This window comes from Fusarium vanettenii (genome assembly GCF_000151355.1).
Source record: "Fusarium vanettenii 77-13-4 chromosome 1 genomic scaffold NECHAsca_8_chr1_1_0, whole genome shotgun sequence".
In the NCBI taxonomy this organism is placed as follows: domain Eukaryota; kingdom Fungi; phylum Ascomycota; class Sordariomycetes; order Hypocreales; family Nectriaceae; genus Fusarium; species Fusarium vanettenii.
In genome coordinates, this window is record NW_003315876.1 from 333,792 (window position 1) to 354,990 (window position 21,199).

Consider the following 21,199-nt stretch of genomic DNA (forward strand, 5'->3'; position numbering starts at 1 on the left):
GTACGTTTCTTTGTGGGCATCGATGGTTCGCAGGAACAGGATGCAGTAGAATTCAAGATGACCTCAAAAGTCCAACCGTGAGCCTACTGATCTTGTTGCATGCAGCCCGAGTTTCTTCGACCTCGTTGTGCTTTCCGATGCAACTACTGAAGCAAACCACACTGCCTAAACTCCAGACTTGCAAAATGAATAAAGATCACATTTTGTGTCCTTTCCCCTTGAGTCCATGTGCTCCTTCGTCAAGACGTCACAACCAAAAAAAAAAAAAAACATGGCTGAGCAGTGACGACCCAGTGCCAACCTCACCTCGACCAGCACCCGACCAAAGCACACTCCCCGACTCAAACGTATCTCTTATTTAGAACAACACAGCTTTTCGTCCTTGTTCTAAGCACTCCTCTTCCAATCAAGGAAGTGCGCTCCTTGTTACCAAACAAAGTCCCGGAAACAAAGTAAAGTACCGAAATCGACAATGCTCATGGGAGTCCTTTCACTCGTTTGTTCAGGCACATCCTCAGCCATCAACGCTCCAAACGATAATAGATAAACTACTCCCTCACCGAATCTGAACAATTTCCTGCATTGCTACCCAACATAGCTTCAAAGGCCTTTTTCGTCTACATCACCAAAAGCATCATCATGACCAGCACAACGCCGATTCCATCCCCTACTCCCCCCTTTAACTCCTCTCCCCTATGGTACTGGCACTGCGAGCGCTGCAACACCAACTACAGCATCTCCGTCACCCGCCGGTGTCTCGAATGCACGGCGACGGTCTGCATTGGGAAATCTATGTCGTCCCCCAAGGCTCGCCGCCGTCGTATCAACATGAACAAAATGATCCCGCTTGGCTCCTTTTACGATGAGTATTGGACCACGTACAACGACTGGCGTCGATTCCGAGGCGCATACGAAAAAGATCCGCACGGTTGGAAGCGCCGAACTGGAAAAGAACTTGAGGGCTCTGTGAGCAAGGAGCGCAGAGCCTTGATGAGGCAACTCGAGAGGAAGCGAAGGATCGAAATTACAGAGGAGAGAAGAGCAAAATTCATAAACGCGACATACTCGTGCGAGAAGGACTGTGACTATCCTAGCCAATGCCATCGAGAGCGGTGGGCTGTGCATACGCGAACGGTCTTGGGTCTCTATTGCCCCGGAGGCCAAGTTGTGGGAGGGGTGAGGCCGCCGTGTGAAGGCGACGAACCAAAGTCCCCCCTGTGCCGCCTCCTACCAGAGCTGGAGATGGACATCGAAGGAGATATCTCCATGACGAGCCCAGAGAGTATTGATGACGATGACGAGATTATCAACGCCTATGGGGTGGGTCAAACAACGATTCCTACCATAGTTATAACTGACGAGAACCAGAAATCTCACCGAGCAAAGAGAGTGAGATTCGTTTAGCAAGGAAGAACATGAAGCATGACAGTAGCTACAAGGTCATTTGAGAGGGGATACAGCGGGATTTCATTAATAGTTGACAAACCTCAATCATACAGCGAATTGACAATTGCACTCCAACCTCGTAACTCTTCACCGTCTCCGTGACCTGACTCGACTTGACTCGACTCAACCAGGAACTCGTATTCTCCGTGTCTACCTAATCCAGTCCATCAGCACAACGGTCCATGCCTCATCTCATACACCACGCCGAGGCGTACGCACAGCTGCTGTACACGGCTCTCGCTGCCAAAATGGCACACAGCGACCCGTCATGGCGTGGGCCTTTTCATCATCGGCGCCGGCTTCTCGTAAGTTGACGCCAAGACTCCACGTGTGCCTTTTCAGAGGGCAAGCACCTTCCATCGGCTATCCAAGCCGTCGTCGTTGTCGTTGTCGTGCCGGCATTCGTCCATCTTGCGGCGCCTCTTCGAATTCGAATCAAAGCATTTCTGCATTACCGTCCCATAAACCAGCATTCCACAAGACCCAAGCAAGCAAGCAAAGCAAAAACCAATCCCGGATCGATCAAGTCGTCGTCTTAACCCTCGAGCGCCTTGGCCTTCTTCTTCTGCTCCACCTTGAGCAGGAGTGCGCGGTTGATGTGTGGCAGCACACCACCGTATGCAATCGTCGCGCGGATCAAGGTGTCGAGCTCTTCGTCACCACGGATGGCAAGCTGGAGGTGGCGGGGCGTGATACGCTTGACCTTGAGGTCCTTGGCAGCATTCTGTCATGGAAATGTTAGTTTGTGCATTAGGCACTGACTCAGAAAACTTACGCCTGCCAGCTCTAGGACTTCAGCTGTCAGATACTCGAGAACAGCAGTGACGTACACGGCAGCCTTTGCTCCCACGCGCATCTTGTTCTGAGTGTTTTGCTTGAGGAAACGCTTGACACGACCACAAGGGAACTGGGAGACGCGCTGTCAGTAAACTCCCGGATGAATTCCAGAGTGCGCGATGCAGCCTCGCACACCGACTCGTCTTTGCTTGCGCATCCCGGTGTCCCGCATCAGCTCCGCACGCGAGCAATGTCGCTATCCGTCCCAGAACATCGGCAGCCCCTCGTTGACCCGTCGCATAGGTGCAGGCACGGCGGCAGAGTCGACAAATGAATGCGCCGTCGTCGTGAAAAGGTTTTTCTTGCCGTGCGGAGATGGTCGACGCGTCGAAAGGCGGATCGTGAAACTTGATATGCGTGGTATGCGGGACTTGGGATGCGCGCAAATCGATGGTCGAAACAAGGCCATCCTCCTCTGGTTGATATCGTGTCCAAAACTCACCTGAAGACCGGCGCGAGCAGAGTGGCTCTGCTGCTTCTTGGAGCCCTCGGCAGCACTCGTCTTGCCGCCGGAGCTCTTTCCACCAGAAGACTTTCCCTTTCCGCCCGCCATTGTTGGAGAGGTCGCGTAAAAAAAATCGGGAATAAAATTTGGGAAAAAACGGTTGATGGAAGGATGCGGATTCGAACGCGGTTTCTGATCGGTCGAGTCGTCGTGGGATGTTGTTGATGGTGGGAAACGCGGGATCGAGGGATCGTGGTGGCAGAAATTTAGCGGGTGCTGCTGATGTTGTTGCTCAGGCTCTGCTTTGCCTTGCCAGTCTGGGCGAGGGAGATCTGTCTGTGAGAAGGTACTTGCCTGAGGTACCTTGTCTGTAGCTTTCGAGCACCACTGTCCCGCACCTGCCTGCTAGGCTAGACAGCACTTGCCAAACAAGGACAAACGCTTGGCATTGGTTGCTGGGCCCGAAGTAAACCCGAGGTGGAAGCTGGGCCACCACCGAGGCTGAGAGAAAGAGGACGTGTGATATCGCGACTGTCAAACGTCGTCTTCCAGTGCGTGAGAGTCGCCAAAAAGGATAAAAGTGGAAAAAGGAAAGGGTGCAGACTTGCAAGAGACTTCTTCCAAGTTTCCAGGATGCCTGGCGGAGGAGCTGTGTTGGTACATACTCGGGCTCACCTTTGGACAAGCGGCAGTCTGATTGCTGTACGCCCGCGACGGGCCGCCGCATATCGACGGCTACGACTTGCCCAGGTAATCCTACTTGCAGTCATGCTTGCCGAAGCATGTACTGGGATGCTTCCCGAGACAGACGTGGCAGCTGGTGGTTTTCTGTCAGGCGAGAGTGCACACGGCTGCTCGATGGTTGATATTGGATGTCGTTGTCGGCGACAGTTGAAACCAAGGCGGCTCGACTTTGGAGACGATCGTGTCCCGCTGTGGCTGATGCGTGGCTGCAGTGGCTGCCGTTAGCCGAGCATTTTCCATGCAGGGGACCTGGACGAAACACCAATGAAGACACAATCGAGGTAGAGTCAAACTTGGCTCAACAGGTTTATGCTTTAAACTGAAAATGAGAGATAATTCTATAAATAAGTATATTTCTATTCACCCAAGATAACATGAAGCTACTAATGGATAAGTTGTGAAAGGTTTGTCTAATTGCCTTTCACGACCAATGGTCCGTCTTCTGCTTTACATTCCAATCAATCGCCAACCTCTGTTACCCAAATAATTTGTCGACTTTGGTGCACCAATCATGCGTTTCCCGTATTGCCACCCCAAAGAATGTAGTACATGAAAACCTTAATGTTTCTCTACTTACATATAAACGTTCGGATGCTTTGACCATACCATTTTTGCTGCCTACCCCGGTGGACCTATTCAATTCTACCCATAACATGAAGGCTGCATCATGGTAAGAAACACCTTTCACAATCCCCAAATGACTACTTTCTATTTACGCTGCATTGGTAATATGCGGGTAATCCAAGTGAATTAAATTTGAATGGAATGCAGACAGGGGGACAATGTCGTACTCGTCCGAAGCGGACGATAATGCGGCCGAATTAGCGAATCCTTCGGGCGAATCTCTCCAACTTGAAGACGGACTTGAATGATACGGACCTGTATACCGAGTTGATACGGACTTAATCTTTGTGATTATGAGATTTAATTGATGAGTTTTCTCCATAATGGAGAGCTTTGGAGGTATAAGAAGGTCGTCTCCCATCGGCTTGTTGGTGTTCAATGTCACTTATTCACTTACACCAACAACCAGTCTTACAACCAACAACACAACCATCATCACAACTACTATCATAATAAACAACAAAATTACTTCCAAACATCACCAAAATGTCTCTTCAGGCTCGCAAGATTGCCATTGTCGGCGGAACTGGCACGGTTGGCTCTCGCACCTTGACCTCCCTCCTCGACAAGAACATCCACACCATCACGGCCATCTCCCGCAGTGACTCGTCTGCCACATTCCCCGAGACCGTCACGGTCCTCAAGGGTGACTACTAGAACGAAGACTTCCTCGTCTCTTCCCTCAAAGGCCAGGATGTTCTCATCCTACAGCTCAACCCCATGGCCATGGGCGTCCAGGAATCGTTCATCCGCGCCGCGGCCAAAGCAGGCGTGCCATACATCCTCCCCACGGAATTCGGCACCGACATTGAAGCTCTGGACTTGACCCGCGAGCAACCCATCATATCGGGGAAGAAAGCCTTGCGAGACCTCGTGGAGCAGCTTGGAGTTAGCAGCTGGATCGCCGTGGTCAACAACCTCTGGTTCGACTGGTCCCTCAAGATGAACTGCTGGGGCATCAATGTCAAGGAGCGCAAGGCCGAGATCTGGAACGGCGGCAGCATCAAGGCTAACACGTCGACCCTCAAGCGTGTCGGCGCTGCTGTGGCTGAGCTCCTTAGCCGACCCGAGGAGGAGCTCTCTGCGTACAAGAATAAGCCGTTCTACGTCAGCTCCTTCTTTATCTCACAGAGGGAGATGTTCGAGAGCGTGCAGCGTGTTACTGGGACTACTGATGCGGATTGGGAGATCAAGGAGAAGGATATTTACGAGTTTGGGAGAGAGTGTGACGAGAGGCTCCAGAAGGGGGATATGATGGCTGCCCTTGAGAAGCTGTCGTCTTTGCTGCTTCGGGAGAGACTCGGAGGAAACTATAACCACAAAGTGGTTGACATGGAACGGTTTGGGCTCCAGCAGGAGGATCTGGATGAGGTTGTCAAGGGGGCTGTCGAACCTGCGCAGGTGTAAGTCGGCTTTCACTGCATTACCATAGATTTGCAACTAGAGTTTCACAACAATAACTTCACCGTCCTCCACTTCATGATCAATTATTCACACTGGCACAATAGAACACGGACATTACTTTACTTTTGAACTTGTAAATAACTTGCTAAATTTCATATCACATAATCTCTGATATACATGCCCTTACTTCCTCAAGTCGCCAATGTCAACCTCCTCGCTAATGTTGAACAACGTCATGACAGCCGAGTGATCCGACGTCCACTCATCCAGGGGGTGACCCGACTTGGGAGGCTTCATAACCCACGAGTCCACCACCTCGAGGCCAGCACCCATGTAGTAGATAAAGTCGAGACGCTCATGCGGCTCCTCCTTGCCCCAATCCTTGTTCCATGGCGTTATGGGTCCGTACGTGATACCCTCATCCTGGTCCGGGTCCGGGTGCGCCACACGGTACGAGTCAATCATGCCAGCTTCAGTAGGCTTCATCGACGTAGGCCAGTTGAACTTGCCCTGGCCGCAGTTCTTCTTCTTGCGCTTGTCGGTCCAGTCGAGGTGTGAAGGCGCGTTAAAGTCGCCGACGAGGAAGAGGGGCTCGATGTCGGCGGTTCGGAGGTCGTACTTCATAGCCTTGAGGGTATCCTCAACCTGCGTCGGTCGACCGCTGTCGTACTCGCGCTGCATCACCTTGTCGGCCTTCATCCCGCTGTAGCAAAAGTCGTAGGGTCCGTAGGGCTTGTAGTTGAGGTGGGCGACCCAGAAGTTGACCGTCTGCCAGTCGCCGTCCAGCTCGATGCGGGCACCGCCCGACCTGTTGATGTTGCCTGAGGTGGACTCGATGGGGTATTTGCTGAGGATGCTGTGGCTCACCTTGCTGGCCCAGTAGTGCCAGCCCAGAGCCTCAGCTAGAGCTTTGGCCCGCTCGCCGTCGCCGTCCTCTTGAATACCGATGATGTCGGCCTTGGAGTTGACAATGAACCGCAGCTGCTTGTCGTGGTAGTCCTTGAACTTGCCACCGCCGAACCACAGGTTGTAAGTCATGACCCTCAATTGAGGCACCTTGACTTCAGTACGGCTGCGCACTCCAATCTTGACCTTGAGGGATGCTAGCGAGTTACCGCGCTTGGCCCAGACGACGAATTCAGCCCCCTTGGAAGTCCTCCACGGCTTGCCACCGATGGTGCCGTCGGTGCTGAGCCAAAGCCAGTTTGGCAATGGTGTTCCATCGTAGAACTTGACTCCCTTATTTCCACCTCGAATCAGACCAGCGACCGTGGCGCTGTACCAGTCACTTCCACGGGCATCGGGGAGGGTAATCTCATCGACGACGAACTCAAGGTTGTGCTCCTCCTTCTTGGTAATGAAGACGTCAAACGGCGGTGCCAACCACACGTACTTGTCCCTGGCGTGGAAGAAGGCAGAATATCGACCGGGCTTGAGTCCTTGTGTCTCGAGTGTGACTCTGCCTTTACGTTTGGGTGCGTATTTCCATGAGACCGAGTTCTTGGTGTACTGCTCACCCCAGTTGGGGATCAGGCCTTGGCCTGCCTCGTAGTAAAGACCGATCCAGTTCTTCTCGTGCGGATCCCTGGTTTCGTAGTCAAAGGTGAAGCGCGGTTCGTCCGTAACGAGTTGTAGGACGCCTCCTTCGGGTTCCAACTTGTTGGCATTGGCGGAGAGGGTGAGGAAGAGGATGGCGGATATCACCGCAAGTAATGGTTTTGGGAAATACATGGTTCAACAACAATCTGCCTCTTGGGCAGAGCTTCTGTCGAACAAGTAACAGAAGAAGAGTTCAAAGGCCCCAAGATCAAGATCAAGTTCTGGGCCTCGGTGGTTTAAAAGCAAGCCGGGGTCAGCTGAGGGGAATAAGCAGCAGCCTACCTAGACGATGAGTCCCCATGTTCTCGATTGGATTGGATCTCTTAAGATCATAGAAAAAAGTGGTTTCCAAAAGGCCTGCCAAGACGCTCCGCCGCGTATTGGCGCGCCGCGTCAGCTTCCGTTGCAGCGACATGAGGCCACTCACGACTGTGCCGTCCCCTGGAGACTTGCCTGAAGCGGCCAGCCGTGCGAGAGGCTGTAAGTCCGAGCTTGCCTCCACACTTTGTTGTCAGAGACGGCTTGTCATTCGTCGATATAAGAGCTAGACGTAGATCCGAGGAGGAATTGTCGCGTGCTGATGCTTCTCCCTCGGATGCTTTTCGTATAATACAACTCGACTCTCTCTATCTGCGACCAACAGCCCGTCAGCCTACATAATGCGCAGCAAATGGGAACACCAATTCTCAAAAGATCAACACCTGCACGTCTCGTCTACGCAGTTCTAGACTCGAGGCTCTGTCCTCGTCGTCCGAATCTCGCATTGTCGTTGGTTCTATTTGCAGGAGGCGTCATATCATTGGTCCCCGTTGCAGGGAATCGGTTCCTTCTCATCGTCTAACGGTTGCCCGACGCAAATTTGCGCAGGGTGGCTGAGTTAACCATAGTAATATCCATAAACTCCCAATGCCGTCTCCGTCGGGGCTGAAATTTCCCTTCTCTAGGTTGAAAATCCAATCTCGTTGCCTACTTCATCATTGTAAACTACTGCTGTTTATGGTTTAAATACGAATAATACGGTCCTAGCCCAGCAGATAGCTTACCAGTACCCGAAACTTTGTCTGCTCGGTTGGGGGAATAACAGTCTTGCAGCATGGGCTTAAGGTTAAGGGCCGGGCCAACGAGAGGCATTCCATCGTCGCGGGTTTACTTCATACCAGTCGATTTATCCATTTACCCATTGGACCTTGAACGATCAGTAATTTGACTCGTCACCACGACGAAACTTGCTGGCAAATTTACCGCGGCAGAACCCCTCAGGTGAAGAAGGCTGTGCACGGTGAAGCCCAACCCGAGCTCTACCATACGATGGCTTGTGACAGGAGTCGTCAGCTCACTTGCTCAACTCGGTAACCGCCGACTACATAGGGTTGCCTTGCAGCGCTTGTCAGGCCCGAGAATTCCAGAACACCTATATGTATCTATCATAGTTTTGAAGAAAGAGGCACTTAGTTGGGGCAAAGGACAACACAACAAACAGGCGACGACGTACGTTGCAGAGCCGAGGTTGCACTGATGGTAACGAGCGGTGAAGGCCAACACCGCCTCAGTCGGTCAGTCAACCACCAAGAATCCAGCATCGTCAGTGCAGGTAGTGTTCCATAGTACCAATTCCTCAAAACATCGGCCGTACTTATCTCCGTGCCAACCACTCATCATGATGTGGTATTTGAGAAGCACGCTGCCCAGATCGAAAGGAATCTGACTCGCCACGTGCGGTCCAAGACCTCGCAAGGCCAGCCATGACAAGAATGGAATGCAGCTGGCACAGTGTTTGCCGCAAATCCCCTCAAAGACGTCATTGAGGCGTCTTCACCCCTGAGCTTGTGACGCTCATCTGGGCATAGAATCCGGACAGAGTTGACCTTCCAGGCATCGTGGTTGGAGCGGGGTCAGCTGGCTCCGAGCGGCGGCGTCGCTTGACGAGCACCGGACATCCCATCGCCGTACACCTCAAGAAGCGGAGGCGAGGGTCACGGACGGCCGAACCTGCAGGATATGCAAGAGCGGGAGGGCGGCAACACGGGAGGCCTGCAGAGAGCAGCGTGGTCGATGACCGGCCGCCTGGCACTCTGGGGACGATTTTCGCTTGGGCGTCACGCAGATCTTGGGCGTCGGTGCCTGGCGTTCGCCCAGCACCTGCTCGAAGCGGAGCTCGGGTGGCAAATGTGTCCTGGAAGCAAGCCGTGAGGCTCAAAAGCATGGATGGGGCGGCTGACGTCGATCCCCCGCCAAGCAGGAGAGAGGCTCAGCAGGTGCTGTTGCTGCTACATGTGCAGGGCGGATGCAGACCTACCGGTGCGATGTGATGCCTAGATATCCAAGAAAGAAGCGTAACTGGGTCAACTTGATAGAGGTGGGTGTTGTGAAGGACGTCGCATGACCGCGTTGCGGTGCGGTTGACCAGGTTTATCAAGACACGTGCTCCCGTGATGCTCAGAGTGGTGGGCAAGACTCTAATTTGAGCGACACCACTCAGCAACACGCGGATAGCATCCGATTGCCGGACCCTTCTGGTGGAATTCGAACAAAGAGTTCATCTTACAAAAGTCAGGGGCGCCAAGGCCGCGTGACTCTGCCGAGAGCGACCGGCGGCGCCATCGCAAAAAGAGATTGGGCCGGGGGGTGCTTGATGATTTCCCTAGGATTCCAGCAGAGGGACCCTCCGGTTCTAGGGGAACGACGCCCGGGCGAGGCGAAATAGGGCGTACCGCGCTAGTGGGCTTCTCGAATTTGAACTGACGAGGGGGAGAAAAGGAGATGATGATGATGGATGAGGGGGGCCCGGCCGAGTGGTGATTGACGACCATGACGGTGGCTCTGTCAATCACTTGTCACAGTTATTACTCCGGAAGGATTTCACGATACGATGGATGGATCTCTAGCTGTCTCATCACAGTGCGATCCACTGCCATCTGAGAAATATCGTTGGATAACCAGACAGGATCAAGGAACAAGGACCACAGAGGCAACAATGACAACGCCTCTCATCCGGTAACTCTACCATCTTCAACGACCCCTCCTCCTAGCTATCATCAACCCAGGTGGCCAATCTCCAGGGACCCGGGTCTTCCAAGGGCCACCACCGCCAGCCGGGCCTTGGCCTTTGCGGTTGGGACATGGGACACGAACGGCGACCCAAAGGACCGGGGAGAGGAACCCCCTGAAAGATCAGGCCCCCTGAAAGGACGGCCCAGGCGGGCGGGTTGGGATCACCCCGGCTTGGGAGACTTGGTGTAGAAAGAGGGGCAATTCTGGACAAGCAAAAGGGGGCAACGAAGTAATCCATCATCTGAGTTGTGTGTGTTGTGACGATAATCTTTTTTGTGCTTTGTTGTGGACAATGACGTGAGGGTTCACATATGAACTGGAGAAATGCAGAGACAGAAAAGATGGGCGTTCATCTCCTAGGTTACGGGCAATAGGGATCTCCCAATGTTTTCTTTTGTTTCTAACCCACCACTCAATGCCAAGCTAGAGGCACAGCCGAGAGAGTTCACACTGTACAACCCGAGTCTGAGCGTATGAATGATTGGCTTCCCGTCCGACGGGCCGCTCTGCTGGCATTCGGGAAGGCTTGTTGTTGAACAACAACAAAGAGACACACACAATGTTAAAATCTGCAGAGGAAAAAAGTCACGTCAGTCGCCCTGCATCCGCTCGGATACAACATCGACGGGCTCAAGTAACGTCCGTGCAAAAAAGCGAAGCGGGTTTAATTCAGTAGAGAGATCCAGAACAAGTCAAGTCCGAGCCGCACCTGGATCTGTGTGTCCCGTCCGTGTGTGTGTGTGCCTCGTCTACATACACGTGGCCGTGACATGGACGGGATGTGAGCTGGAACGATTTGCATTAATATGCATTTTAATTGAGGCATCTCCCCTGGAAATACAGCAAATCCCCCATCTCCTTGTCATATTCCCCCCCTGTGTGGGAAATGGAAGTTTCGGCAAAAGGTCGTTCGCCTGTGTTTGTCCCATCCGGCACCGACGCAGAGGTTCACTACTCTCGAGAAACAAAGCAAGCAGAGACATTGATTTATCTCGATATGGAATAGAGAAGCCCGAGCGCGCGAACACAGCAGAAGAAAATGGGTTCATCCCACACATGCAAGCTTTTGTGCTAGGTAGTGCCAGCGCAAGTGTAAATTACACGAACAGAACGTGGTACAATCTGTACTAGTTCAGCACCGGGAAGAAGCCGGGTCGCGTGGGAAAGGGGGCCAGAAGCTGCAAGATGGAGCGGACGCAAGATGATCGTTTAGATTTCGAAAAGCGAGGCCAAGAATTCTTTTTTTTTCCCCCGGTCGGGGAATAATTGTAATAATAGCATGCATAGCGGGACTGTTAAATCTCGACTCTTTTCCCATCGATCCATTCATTCAACCCCTTTCTTAGCCCAGCTTGAACGGTGCTACCCAATCATTTCAATATGAGACGATGTGCAGGCTGCCTCTCGGCCGACCGTTGCGATCAGTCTGAGGCCCTGTTTCAGACCGGACGGTCGTCAATATTATAGAATCTCTACTATGGTGTGGTATTCGTCGGTGGTGGTGGTGAGGATCACAAAAAGAGGTCGTTTGTGGACATGGGTTTAAAGCTGGATATGCACCTCGGCAATGGGGCATGTACCGTTTGTCAAACCTTGTGCAACAAGCCGCATCCATTACGGGACTTGAAGTCGACGGTTACTGAGTCAATCGGGCTGCCTCTGGTCCTCCCGAGTCAGGCCAGACGGTAGAACAGAGTCATTCTCGAAAAAAGCCATGCCATGGGCTTAAAAAGTCTGGGCCCCTCAAAAATGAGTCGTCGGTCCATGGTTTACGCAAGTCATGGAAGTGAGAGAGAGAGAGTGAACATGGGTGCCGCGGGATCTGGGAGGCAAGATGCACAGCGGCAACATATGCACAACATAATATTCATTGAGAGATGTTCCTAGACACGCATATTCCTAGATAAGTATCTAGTCTAGTTGAAGCCGACACAAGAGACTCACACAATGATGGTCTGTGTCCACGCCAGCATCTTATACCCGACCCACCAGGAGAGAAGCTCGCACTGGGCTGTCAGGGAGTCTACTTTGAGAGCTCACCTCAGCTGCTGTCGTCGTTGCATACTCGTCACGCGGAAAGTACCTCGCAGCCTTTACAACACGGCCAAGCATCCAATCCCATGAGTTACGAGAGGGTTTACTGGCCAGTGAATCACGGAAAATGCAAAATGTAGCTTCTTTCTTTAGCTTACTAGCGCAGGTCATCACCACCCAAGAAAAGGAGCCTCCAAGGCCACCTAGCCTCCGCCCACCCCTTGTTAAAAAAAGAGTGAGGTGTCGAGGTGGAGGGGGGTCTCCTCCCCACAAAGGAGAAATGCGCCTAGCAACTCGATGACGGGACACAGCAGCAAGACAAGGCGAGTTGCCTACCTTGGGTACCCATGGATGGATGATTGTTGACTCGCTTGTCGAATCGAAATGGGGCTTCTGTGCATCCATCAGCCAACCGATCTCCGTGACATGCCAGAACTCAAGCTTGTCAACCGCGATACATGCCTCTCTAGTCCCCTGCCAGGAACCAGCCTTTTCTCAGAGTTCTACCGTACTTTCAGGCTCAGGGGACGGCAGACTCCACAGTGGGCTTTTCTGGCAGACATCAGCGCTGAGGATCCACAGTAAATTGCGCTCTCCAGGGCCATCTGCTCTGCCAGTCGTGGAATCGATACCTACACTTCCCTTCCAGCTCAGGGACCACAGTGCCTGGTCCCTGCCGCGTCACACGGTGCACCCCATCCTCCCACCTGCACCCCCCGTTACTAGAGTGCATCCCAGGAAAAAAAAACCGCCTCCACTCGCGCCAGGCCAGGCTCTGCAGAGGGCAATCCGATTGATTTTATTTCCCACGCAACGGGAACCGCTGTCACCTCCCCAACCACGTCTTGACCCCCCCCCTCCCCGTCTCCCGTCTCCCGTCCGCCGTTTCCCGTTCCAGAGATCATCACGGACATACATTTGGTTAGAAACTCACTGGTCCCCATCCCCATCTCATCTCTTCCTCCTCCTTTCTTCCCTCCCCCCTCCTTCCTCTTTTCTTCCTCCTTCGTGCTCTCGATTTTTTCTTGTCGACGACCTCCCCTCCTCCCTCTTCTTCACTCGTCGAAAAAGCTTCACCAAGCTTTCCCTCCTGTCGCCGACGAATTACGAGTTTGGGTTCCGAAGAAGAAAAAAAAAGAGGACGAGGCGGCCGCGCGAACCTTGACCCCCTTTTCGCGAGTCACATTTATTCGTTGGTGGCGCTTCTTTTCGGCCTGCTTCCTTCAGTCCCAGCAAGAAAAGTCCTACTACCTTACTACGGAGTATCTTGGCTCCCGGCGACCGACCGACAGGCGATCAAACCGTGACGCTCTGACGCTGCTCCGCCACTCTTCTCGAATCCCAAATCCAGGGACTCGTTTCGTCTCGGCCTCCTTTCATTGCGTTGGCTGTACAGTATTTCTTGACCACCCCCGTCGTCGCCACTTGAGGATACCATACCCAATAGTGCCCTCTTCGGCCGTCGCGCTGTTCTTGTTGGCTGAGGCTTCAACTGGACCCGGCCTCTATTTCACACCGACCACCCAACCAAACCGCTTACAAGCTCTCCCTCGGTCGCTTGTCGCCTGCCGTCGCAGCTGCGTCTCGTGCAATCCAGCTTGCTCGCCAGCTCTCGATATATCAGGCAGCACATCATACCCCGTCATCCGGCCCGTGTCCAGTTCGCTCCATCCCTCTCTTAACCTCACCGCTTCACGACCGTGACGACTTTCGGACCCACGAGCCCTAACGATTTGATGCCGCATTTTTACCCATCTATCGTTTCCGAAACCTAGTCGATACCCCGCGACCTTGATTTCCGCCCTGCACAGTGAGCAAGGCGCCCTGCATATACCCTCGCATTCGAGATATTTGGTACAGTCACCTGCTGGTACAACAGCAGTCATTAGCCACGCTGGAGTCAGTAAGGACCATGACACAACAACCACACGATATGGGCTACCTCGACTACGGGACGTCGACCAGCCGCTCCCCTAGCTCGTCGAGGCCGACATATGCCGCCGCCGGTAATTTCGCCGCAGGCCTTTCGCTCCCTCGTCAGTCACAGCGCCCCTTCGACGCTCCCCTAGGCTCATCCGCCCTCTATCCCGCCGAGAGACTCGGTGGAGGCTACAACCCCCGTGGTATGGACGGCATGGCTGGTGGGATGCAGGGATACATGTTGGATAATGGGCAGGCCTGGAACTACAACACAAGCGGCGTCGCGACTGTCAACGGCGCTGTCAACGGCCCCGGCCGACAGAGGAGCGTAAACCGACGAGCAGCTCTTCCTCAGGTATGTGACTTCACCATGATGTGACGTGACCAAGCTTACGCGGAGATAGAACTGGACTGACCACGGTGGTCTTGGCATTCATGGAGGGCTTCAGCCTTTTTCAGGCGGGATCAACAACAACCCCATGTCAAACGGTGGTCTCCGAGTTGACCACCCCGGCTCTCACGGCTCTCCGACCGATCTTCGATCGACGACCTCGGACAACGACCAGCTCATTCCCACGGCTATTGTAATCAAGAACATTCCATTTGCGGTTCGCAAGGAGACTCTTGCCTCCATAATGCTGGAGATGCATCTCCCGCAACCCTATGCGTTCAACTATCATTTCGACAATGGTGTTTTCCGAGGCCTGGCTTTTGCCAACTTTCAATCAGCTGAGGACACTCGCATGGTGATTGAGGCGATGAATGGTATGGACGTCCATGGTCGCAAGCTTCGTGTCGAATACAAGAAGATGCTCCCTGAGGCTGAGCGGGAACGAATTGAGCGCGAGAAGCGTGAGCGTCGTGGCCAGCTCGAGGAGCAGCACCGCGCCCCTATGCTGCACCAGCAGAGCTCCATTCAGTCTTTGGGTGGTCTCTCCCAGACCCAGCAGCAAAGAGGTGGTAGTGCTACCTCTCATCTCGGTAAGTCAAAAGTCTCTTAAACTCAATGCACGGTGCTAACTCAGGCAGGAGATATCGACCTGAATGACCCTCAGACTCTCGAGTTTTACACCGAGCTGGTTATGTTCCGCCGCGATGATTCTCGGGAGATCCTGGTCTTCCCTCCTGGCATTGCTCCTGAGCATCGACGATCTATTCACATTCTTGCGCATCACATGGGTCTTGAGCACCAGTCTATTGGCGAGGCCGACTCGCGACAGCTTACCGTCCTCAAGCGACAGCAACCTTCGCCCACAGCCAACATTCACCAGCAGCCCGCCACCAGCCTGGACATGCACAAGCGTGGCCTCAGCCGTGCCGCTACTTTTGACTTTGCTGCTGATCGCGACACCAGGGCCGCCAGCAGCACCTACTCGCACGTGCTTGGACGACAGGGCCCAACGCTTGAGCTCCCCGGCAGCCCCGACGGCAACGGTATCCCCAACAACCTGCGCGCCGCCAAGAGCTTTGCCGACCTCCGATCCTTCACGCCTAGCCCTTCGCAGGCTTCTTCCAGCTACCTAGCCCCTGCTGGCATGAACAACATGAACAACTCGACAGCTCGCTTCGGTGACTACATGGGCGGTACCATGTCCCCCTCTGGCCACCCCGGCAGCTCTGGTACTCCTGGTCCCAAGAATGACTCGGCACTGCTCGGTAGCCTCAGCAGCTTGAACCTGGGATATGATTCCGGGTCCATTCCTAACCAGGCACGAAGCACCCCTGGTGCGATCGGCAGCCAGCGACCCAGCAGCAACTCCAAGGGTGCCCCTGAGCGACAGCCCCGCGGTCCCGAGTGGGAGACAGCCGCTGGATTTTCCGGACGTCGTGCTAACGGCCACGTTGCGCGCGGTAGCGGTATGTAGACCTGAGACACGAAGCGTCTTGAACATGAGCTTACTCTATACAGATTCGTCAGACAACGGTGCGCGAGTGGGCTCCAGCTCCACCAACGCCTCGCGATATCACTGATTGTGTGTCGCCCCAGGCCTGTCACTGGGCCACGACCTGACGGACCTGGACTCTCGAGGGTCCCAGGTAGCTCTGCGCGTACAGACAGTTACGGGTTGACGACAATGAATACGACGCATTCCGATATTTGCACAGTACAGCACTGCACAGCATTTTGATTTTACGACTTGTAATACCGACACCTCAGGGTTTGCCCCATTGCATATAGTTTTACGTGGGAATGTTTTTTTACGACCTTGGAGACGTGGAAGGGGACGGCACAACAGCAGCAGCCCATGATGATGATGCCAACCCGATGAGAGAGTATGGAAATGGGATATCATATCAGGATACAGGACTCTGTTCAACACTGGGCAACCAAACAACGGAAGGTCACGCACGATTCGATACGTATGCCAGCGGGCATAACATAACCTGGAATACCCTCACATGTACCCCGACAAGACCTACGACCATTACTTGACGATTATGACGCTTTTACGACGTTACGTCTAGACAGCTACACCGGCTTCTCCTCATCAGGCTGTGCGAAGCGTCAGCCAGCGATGGGAGGAGTTGCCTCGGCGACTACAATTACTACTATACCCACCAAACAAATAATTCCTGTCTGGGCGCCGCCCGTGACATGACGGCGACGACGAAGACGAACTGAACACATGAAGGCGCGAGAGTCTCGACTCGAGCGTCGAGGGTTGATGGGAGGAGAGATGGATAGGAGGAACACAAGTTGGACTGGAAAAGAAAAAAGTTACAATCCCTGGAATTCTGCATTGTTGTTGATTTATGTTGGTTTTTCTTGTTCTGTTATGGATTTGTACGGGAGAGTGAAATCTCTTGGCTCTCGACTAATTCTGGATCTGCCTGGACGCGAGATACCACGAGAGTGAAGAGGTTTCTGGTGTTTGTGAGGCTGCATTTGTTGAATTGGAGGATATCTGCAGATGGTGGAGGTTGGGATGCATTTGAGATGTCGAGTATGCATGGCAGGCAAATGGAGACGAGTTGAGAGGTGCATGCTTGAGTTGCATGATGCATGATGTATGCCTGTTTGGCATTTGTTGAAATACATACGTTGTGTGATTTTGTTCAAGAGATTTGTCTCGTGTACGATAAGGTGAATGTTGAGGTGACGGCAAGCATCTTGGCTTTGGCCTGTCAATCGAGCAGAATAAGGAATCAGATCACTACTCATTTGAAGCAGATTCATTATGATGTGATGTGAAGTGTATTGTTGTTGGCCTTGTTGCTTGTTGCCTGGAGCATTTCCCTTCCTTTCACTGTGAGCGTGAGGCAGAGCAAAAGTCTCAACTCAGTTAAGTAGCAGCATCAAAGTTAATACCGTATACCACCGCAACCTTGTGCATACGTAAAGCATCCATCTTTCCATTGGTTACTTTAACTGCGCAGAAACAGCCTCTGGCGATGCATCCTTGATAACCGAGCTGATATTCCCGCTTATTAATAGCAAGCATCCATTCTGTAACAGCTGATGCCTGAAGCGGTCTAGTCAGGGCATCAACACTCATGATAGGGTAACTTCTCTCTTCCTTATCCATCATCAGTGACGACGTCATTCTTGTAAGAGACAAGAAACATCTTTCATCATGGCGAGCTTCATCTCTTCTTTCATGCCGTTTGGCAAATCTACCGCTGAGGATGTGGACCTGCCAAAGACGAATAGGCAGTGGACTACGGCGCAGGATGGCGTTGATAAGATGACTTTTGGGGAGGGTGTTGTTGCCGAGCCCAAGGATGGAGAGGTTTTGGTCAAGATTCATGCTGTGGCTTTGAATTATCGGGATACTGAGGGTGAGTGACGAGTGTGTATGCCAAGTTGTTACTTGGGTGCTAACAGTTTATAGTCATCGCTGGTGACTACAATCACCACATGTCCATCAACGACAGCAACCCTCTCGTGCCCTGCTCCGACATGTGCGGTACAGTCATCGTATCTCGGTCATCTAGACTCAAGGCCGGCACACGCGTCATGTCCATCTTTAACCAGACGCATCTCACAGGTCAAGTCACCGAGGCTGATCTCGCCTCTGGACTCGGCCTCCCTCTACCCGGTGTGTTGACAGAGTACCGCTGCTTCCCAGCCGATGGACTCGTCCCAGCACCTGCATACATGTCTGATGAAGAGGCTGCTTGTTTGCCTATTGCTTCCGTCACGGCTTGGATGTGTATCAACGGTATGCGACCGATGGGTCAACCAGCCGACGGCACCAAAAAGAAGGAAACAGTGCTTCTTCAGGGCACAGGCGGTGTGTCAGTCGCAGGTCTACAGATCGCAAAGGCAGCAGGTCTCGACGCAATCATCACATCCTCATCGGACGATAAGCTTGAGCGCGCAAAGAAGGATCTTGGGGCAGACACGGGCATCAACTATCGCACGCACTGGGAGTGGCAAGATCCCGTCATGAAGGCCACCAACGGTCGAGGCGCAGACATCATCTTTGAAACAGGTGGATCACGCACATTGCGCAAGTCTTTTGAGAGTGTTGCTTTTGGAGGACTGATCAATTGTATCGGATACCTATCCGGAAAAGAAGAAGAGCAAGACACTGGAGGAAAAGTCAGTGTTAGCGTCCTAGCACTGAGGCGAAACGTCACGCTCAAGGGAATCCTCAACGGCCCTCGAGATCGGTTCGAGGAGATGGTGGCATTCTACGAAAAGCACAAGATCAAGCCCGTGGTGAGCAAGGTTTTCGAGATGGAAAAGGCGAACGAGGCGGTCAAATTTTTGGCAGAGGGGGGACACTTTGGAAAGGTTGTTGTGAGGGTTGCTGGTAAGGAGTAGATGGAGGTCAAGGAGAGGGATGAACGGTGGAGGATAAATCTTGAGGTTTAGGGTTAGATTATGATATACGAGTAGAACGTAGAGCAAGATTATTTTGTTTTATTTGACTTGGAAGTGTTGTCTTGGATTGATCATGTTGGTGTTAAGGGGTGTAGCATTCCAGCTTCTATCTGCCCTTGGCCTTTTCTTCTATCCAAACCTTTTCCATTATCCAATCTTTGAACTTGAATGGCATGACCGCTCCTTGCCTATGCCTTCATTTCATCTGATGACAGCATTCACACATCACAATGTGCCACACACACAACGGTACCTCGGCCTACGCCGCAAAACCTTCTATTGCCCAAAAAAAACCCAAACGTTTTAATCCAAACGGCCCGAAGCGAAACCCAAAGCGAGCACAGTCTCGGCCGTTAGATGTATGTATATGTATGTACAAGAACAAGTTGTCATTATAACTTGTATATCGTTCACAGCGCCTTGGGCACTACCCTCGCGTTGGGATCAACAAGGTCCAGCCTGCTGATCAACGGCGCAAAGATGAAATCCTGAACTGGCTTTAGGATGAGAACCATGCGGTTATACCTCCATCCCAAAAGAGGCACCAGAGCTCCGATGAAGGCGTCGGTTAGAAAGTGGTTGGCAGTGGCGACGATGGTGATGATCATTGCGGCTGGCCAGAGAGGTGCGAGAATTCGCATGAATCGGTGGGGAGAGAATCGACACATGCAGACGGCAAAGAAGAGCGCAGTTCCAAAGTGTAGACTCGGCATGGCGGCTATCGTGAGTTGAAACCTGTTGTTGTTCCAAGCGTTTGCGCCTCCCGCCTTGCTATGCAGGATATCAACAAACCCATACTCCTGCGGTAGCAACCTCGGCGGGGAACACCTCCAAACAGTAACAATAACAAACGCAATAGCATTATCAGCGGCGATTGTCCTCCTAATACGACGGAAAGTGCTCGGCGGGAGGTACGTGTAGATGTAGACGAGGAAGCACACGCCGAGGCTGATGTGAGAGTAGTAGATCCTGGCGAGGTATGGCATGAGCCAGGCCTGCTGCGTCATGACGTACGACTGGAAGCGCTGCTCAATGTCGATGCCAAAGAGGTGTTCTAGATCTAGAATCTCGAGGGCGTGTTCTTGGGCGCGGGTAAAGATTGCTTCGTTGCCTGCAATCATTCTTGCGGAAAAGGCTCTAAGACCTTGATATATCCTACAAAAGTCAGTCCCACACTCCACCATAGACAGTTTCCCTAGACAGTTTACACACCAATAAGTCATGTTCCAGTACCAAATCTCGACAAGAAACGGAAACGTATTAAAAAACCTCGACAGCAGCACAAACACCATATTAGGAGCCCTCCTCCTCACGGAAGGTTCGGGTTGTGCGAGAAGCGATGGTTTCAACGGTGGAGAGTCGACATAGGCTTCTCCTGCCTCGACATCATCGTCTAGACAGTTGGTGTAGTCTTTCCGGTCATTCCGGCGTCTGTTGATGAGGCATCCTGCTGTGAAGGCGAGGACGATGACTAGAGGGGGATTGTTATTATGTTTGGGACATCTTGAAGGGAGAGAGGGACTTGCAGGCTGGTTCGACGACGTTTTTGAAGTTGTCAGGCATGATTTGGAGTTTACCAAGGAATGAAGATGTCTCGAGCTGATGATGTATTCTTTAAAGTAGACTTGATCCCCCGTTTATCTAGAAACGAGTGTAGAGGGAAGAAAGCCAGTAATAAAAAAGCCAAGAGAATGGATGAAAGAAGATATAGTCAGAGTAAATAAAGAGGAGGAAGGGAGGAAAAAGAGGCACGAGACACTTGGCGATGCAAACCTACTTTTACTTGAACCTGACCACACATACACACGCAATGCAATCGCATGCATCGCATTTGTATGCACGCCCTAGTGAGAGAGGGCGTCTACCTTCCGACGGAGAATAGCAGGGGGTGGTGTCGACCGGGGTTCCGGTACTTTGCTCTCTTGCTCGCGTGGTCGATTACGCAGTTCAACGCGCGTGTTTCATGGCTTGGTATGGAATGCGTTGCTGTTGCTGTTGATGTTGGCTGCATACTACGTATAGATACAACCTGTTGGCTCTTGATGAGTCTGACATACATCATGAAGGATTCTTCCCTTCCCTCGAGGTTGAATCGATAAGCTTATTCCCTCCAAAGTACATACATCATGAGAGAAAGCCTCCCTCGCTTCAAACTCACGGATGGGCCCGAGCGGGCTGGCCCCCAGCCTCAAGTATCCAACTGCCGCTCGACGCTAACCATGAGTCGTTGACGTAGAAAGCGTGTCACCAACCCAAGCAAAAGG

At 52.6% G+C, this 21,199-nt stretch overlaps 6 protein-coding genes across 6 annotated transcripts; 3 read left to right on the forward strand and 3 right to left on the reverse strand.

Annotated features, from left to right (window-relative positions):
• Window positions 1–1,565: 1,565 nt before the first annotated feature.
• HTA2102 (histone 2A variant) lies at window positions 1,566–2,980 on the reverse strand. Its single transcript, XM_003049735.1, has 3 exons — window positions 2,726–2,980; window positions 2,222–2,353; window positions 1,566–2,170 (listed from the first exon to the last, which is right to left on the reverse strand). Exons 1-3 carry the CDS (start codon window positions 2,834–2,836, stop codon window positions 1,982–1,984), a joined length of 432 nt encoding a protein of 143 aa, XP_003049781.1. The 5' UTR covers window positions 2,837–2,980; the 3' UTR covers window positions 1,566–1,981.
• Window positions 2,981–4,582: 1,602 nt separating this feature from the next.
• NECHADRAFT_89639 (uncharacterized protein) lies at window positions 4,583–5,629 on the forward strand (the record flags this gene model as incomplete). Its single annotated transcript, XM_003049523.1, has 3 exons — window positions 4,583–4,697; window positions 4,761–5,499; window positions 5,605–5,629. 3 exons carry the CDS (start codon window positions 4,583–4,585, stop codon window positions 5,627–5,629), a joined length of 879 nt encoding a protein of 292 aa, XP_003049569.1.
• Window positions 5,628–7,411, reverse strand: NECHADRAFT_56855 (uncharacterized protein). The gene has a single exon (XM_003049736.1). It carries the CDS (start codon window positions 7,229–7,231, stop codon window positions 5,684–5,686), a length of 1,548 nt encoding a protein of 515 aa, XP_003049782.1. The 5' UTR covers window positions 7,232–7,411; the 3' UTR covers window positions 5,628–5,683.
• Window positions 7,412–14,096: 6,685 nt separating this feature from the next.
• NECHADRAFT_89640 (uncharacterized protein) lies at window positions 14,097–16,075 on the forward strand (the record flags this gene model as incomplete). Its single annotated transcript, XM_003049524.1, has 4 exons — window positions 14,097–14,459; window positions 14,509–15,096; window positions 15,130–15,961; window positions 16,014–16,075. The coding sequence occupies 4 exons, from the start codon at window positions 14,097–14,099 to the stop codon at window positions 16,073–16,075; spliced, it is 1,845 nt and encodes a 614-aa protein (XP_003049570.1).
• Window positions 16,076–17,655: 1,580 nt separating this feature from the next.
• Window positions 17,656–18,982, forward strand: NECHADRAFT_65081 (uncharacterized protein). Its single transcript, XM_003049525.1, has 2 exons — window positions 17,656–17,884; window positions 17,938–18,982. The coding sequence occupies exons 1-2, from the start codon at window positions 17,680–17,682 to the stop codon at window positions 18,873–18,875; spliced, it is 1,143 nt and encodes a 380-aa protein (XP_003049571.1). The 5' UTR covers window positions 17,656–17,679; the 3' UTR covers window positions 18,876–18,982.
• A 363-nt stretch (window positions 18,983–19,345) lies between these two features.
• On the reverse strand, window positions 19,346–20,761 carry NECHADRAFT_89642 (uncharacterized protein; the record flags this gene model as incomplete). The annotated part of the gene is made up of 3 exons (XM_003049737.1): window positions 19,346–20,090; window positions 20,148–20,406; window positions 20,695–20,761. 3 exons carry the CDS (start codon window positions 20,759–20,761, stop codon window positions 19,346–19,348), a joined length of 1,071 nt encoding a protein of 356 aa, XP_003049783.1.
• Window positions 20,762–21,199: the final 438 nt, after the last annotated feature.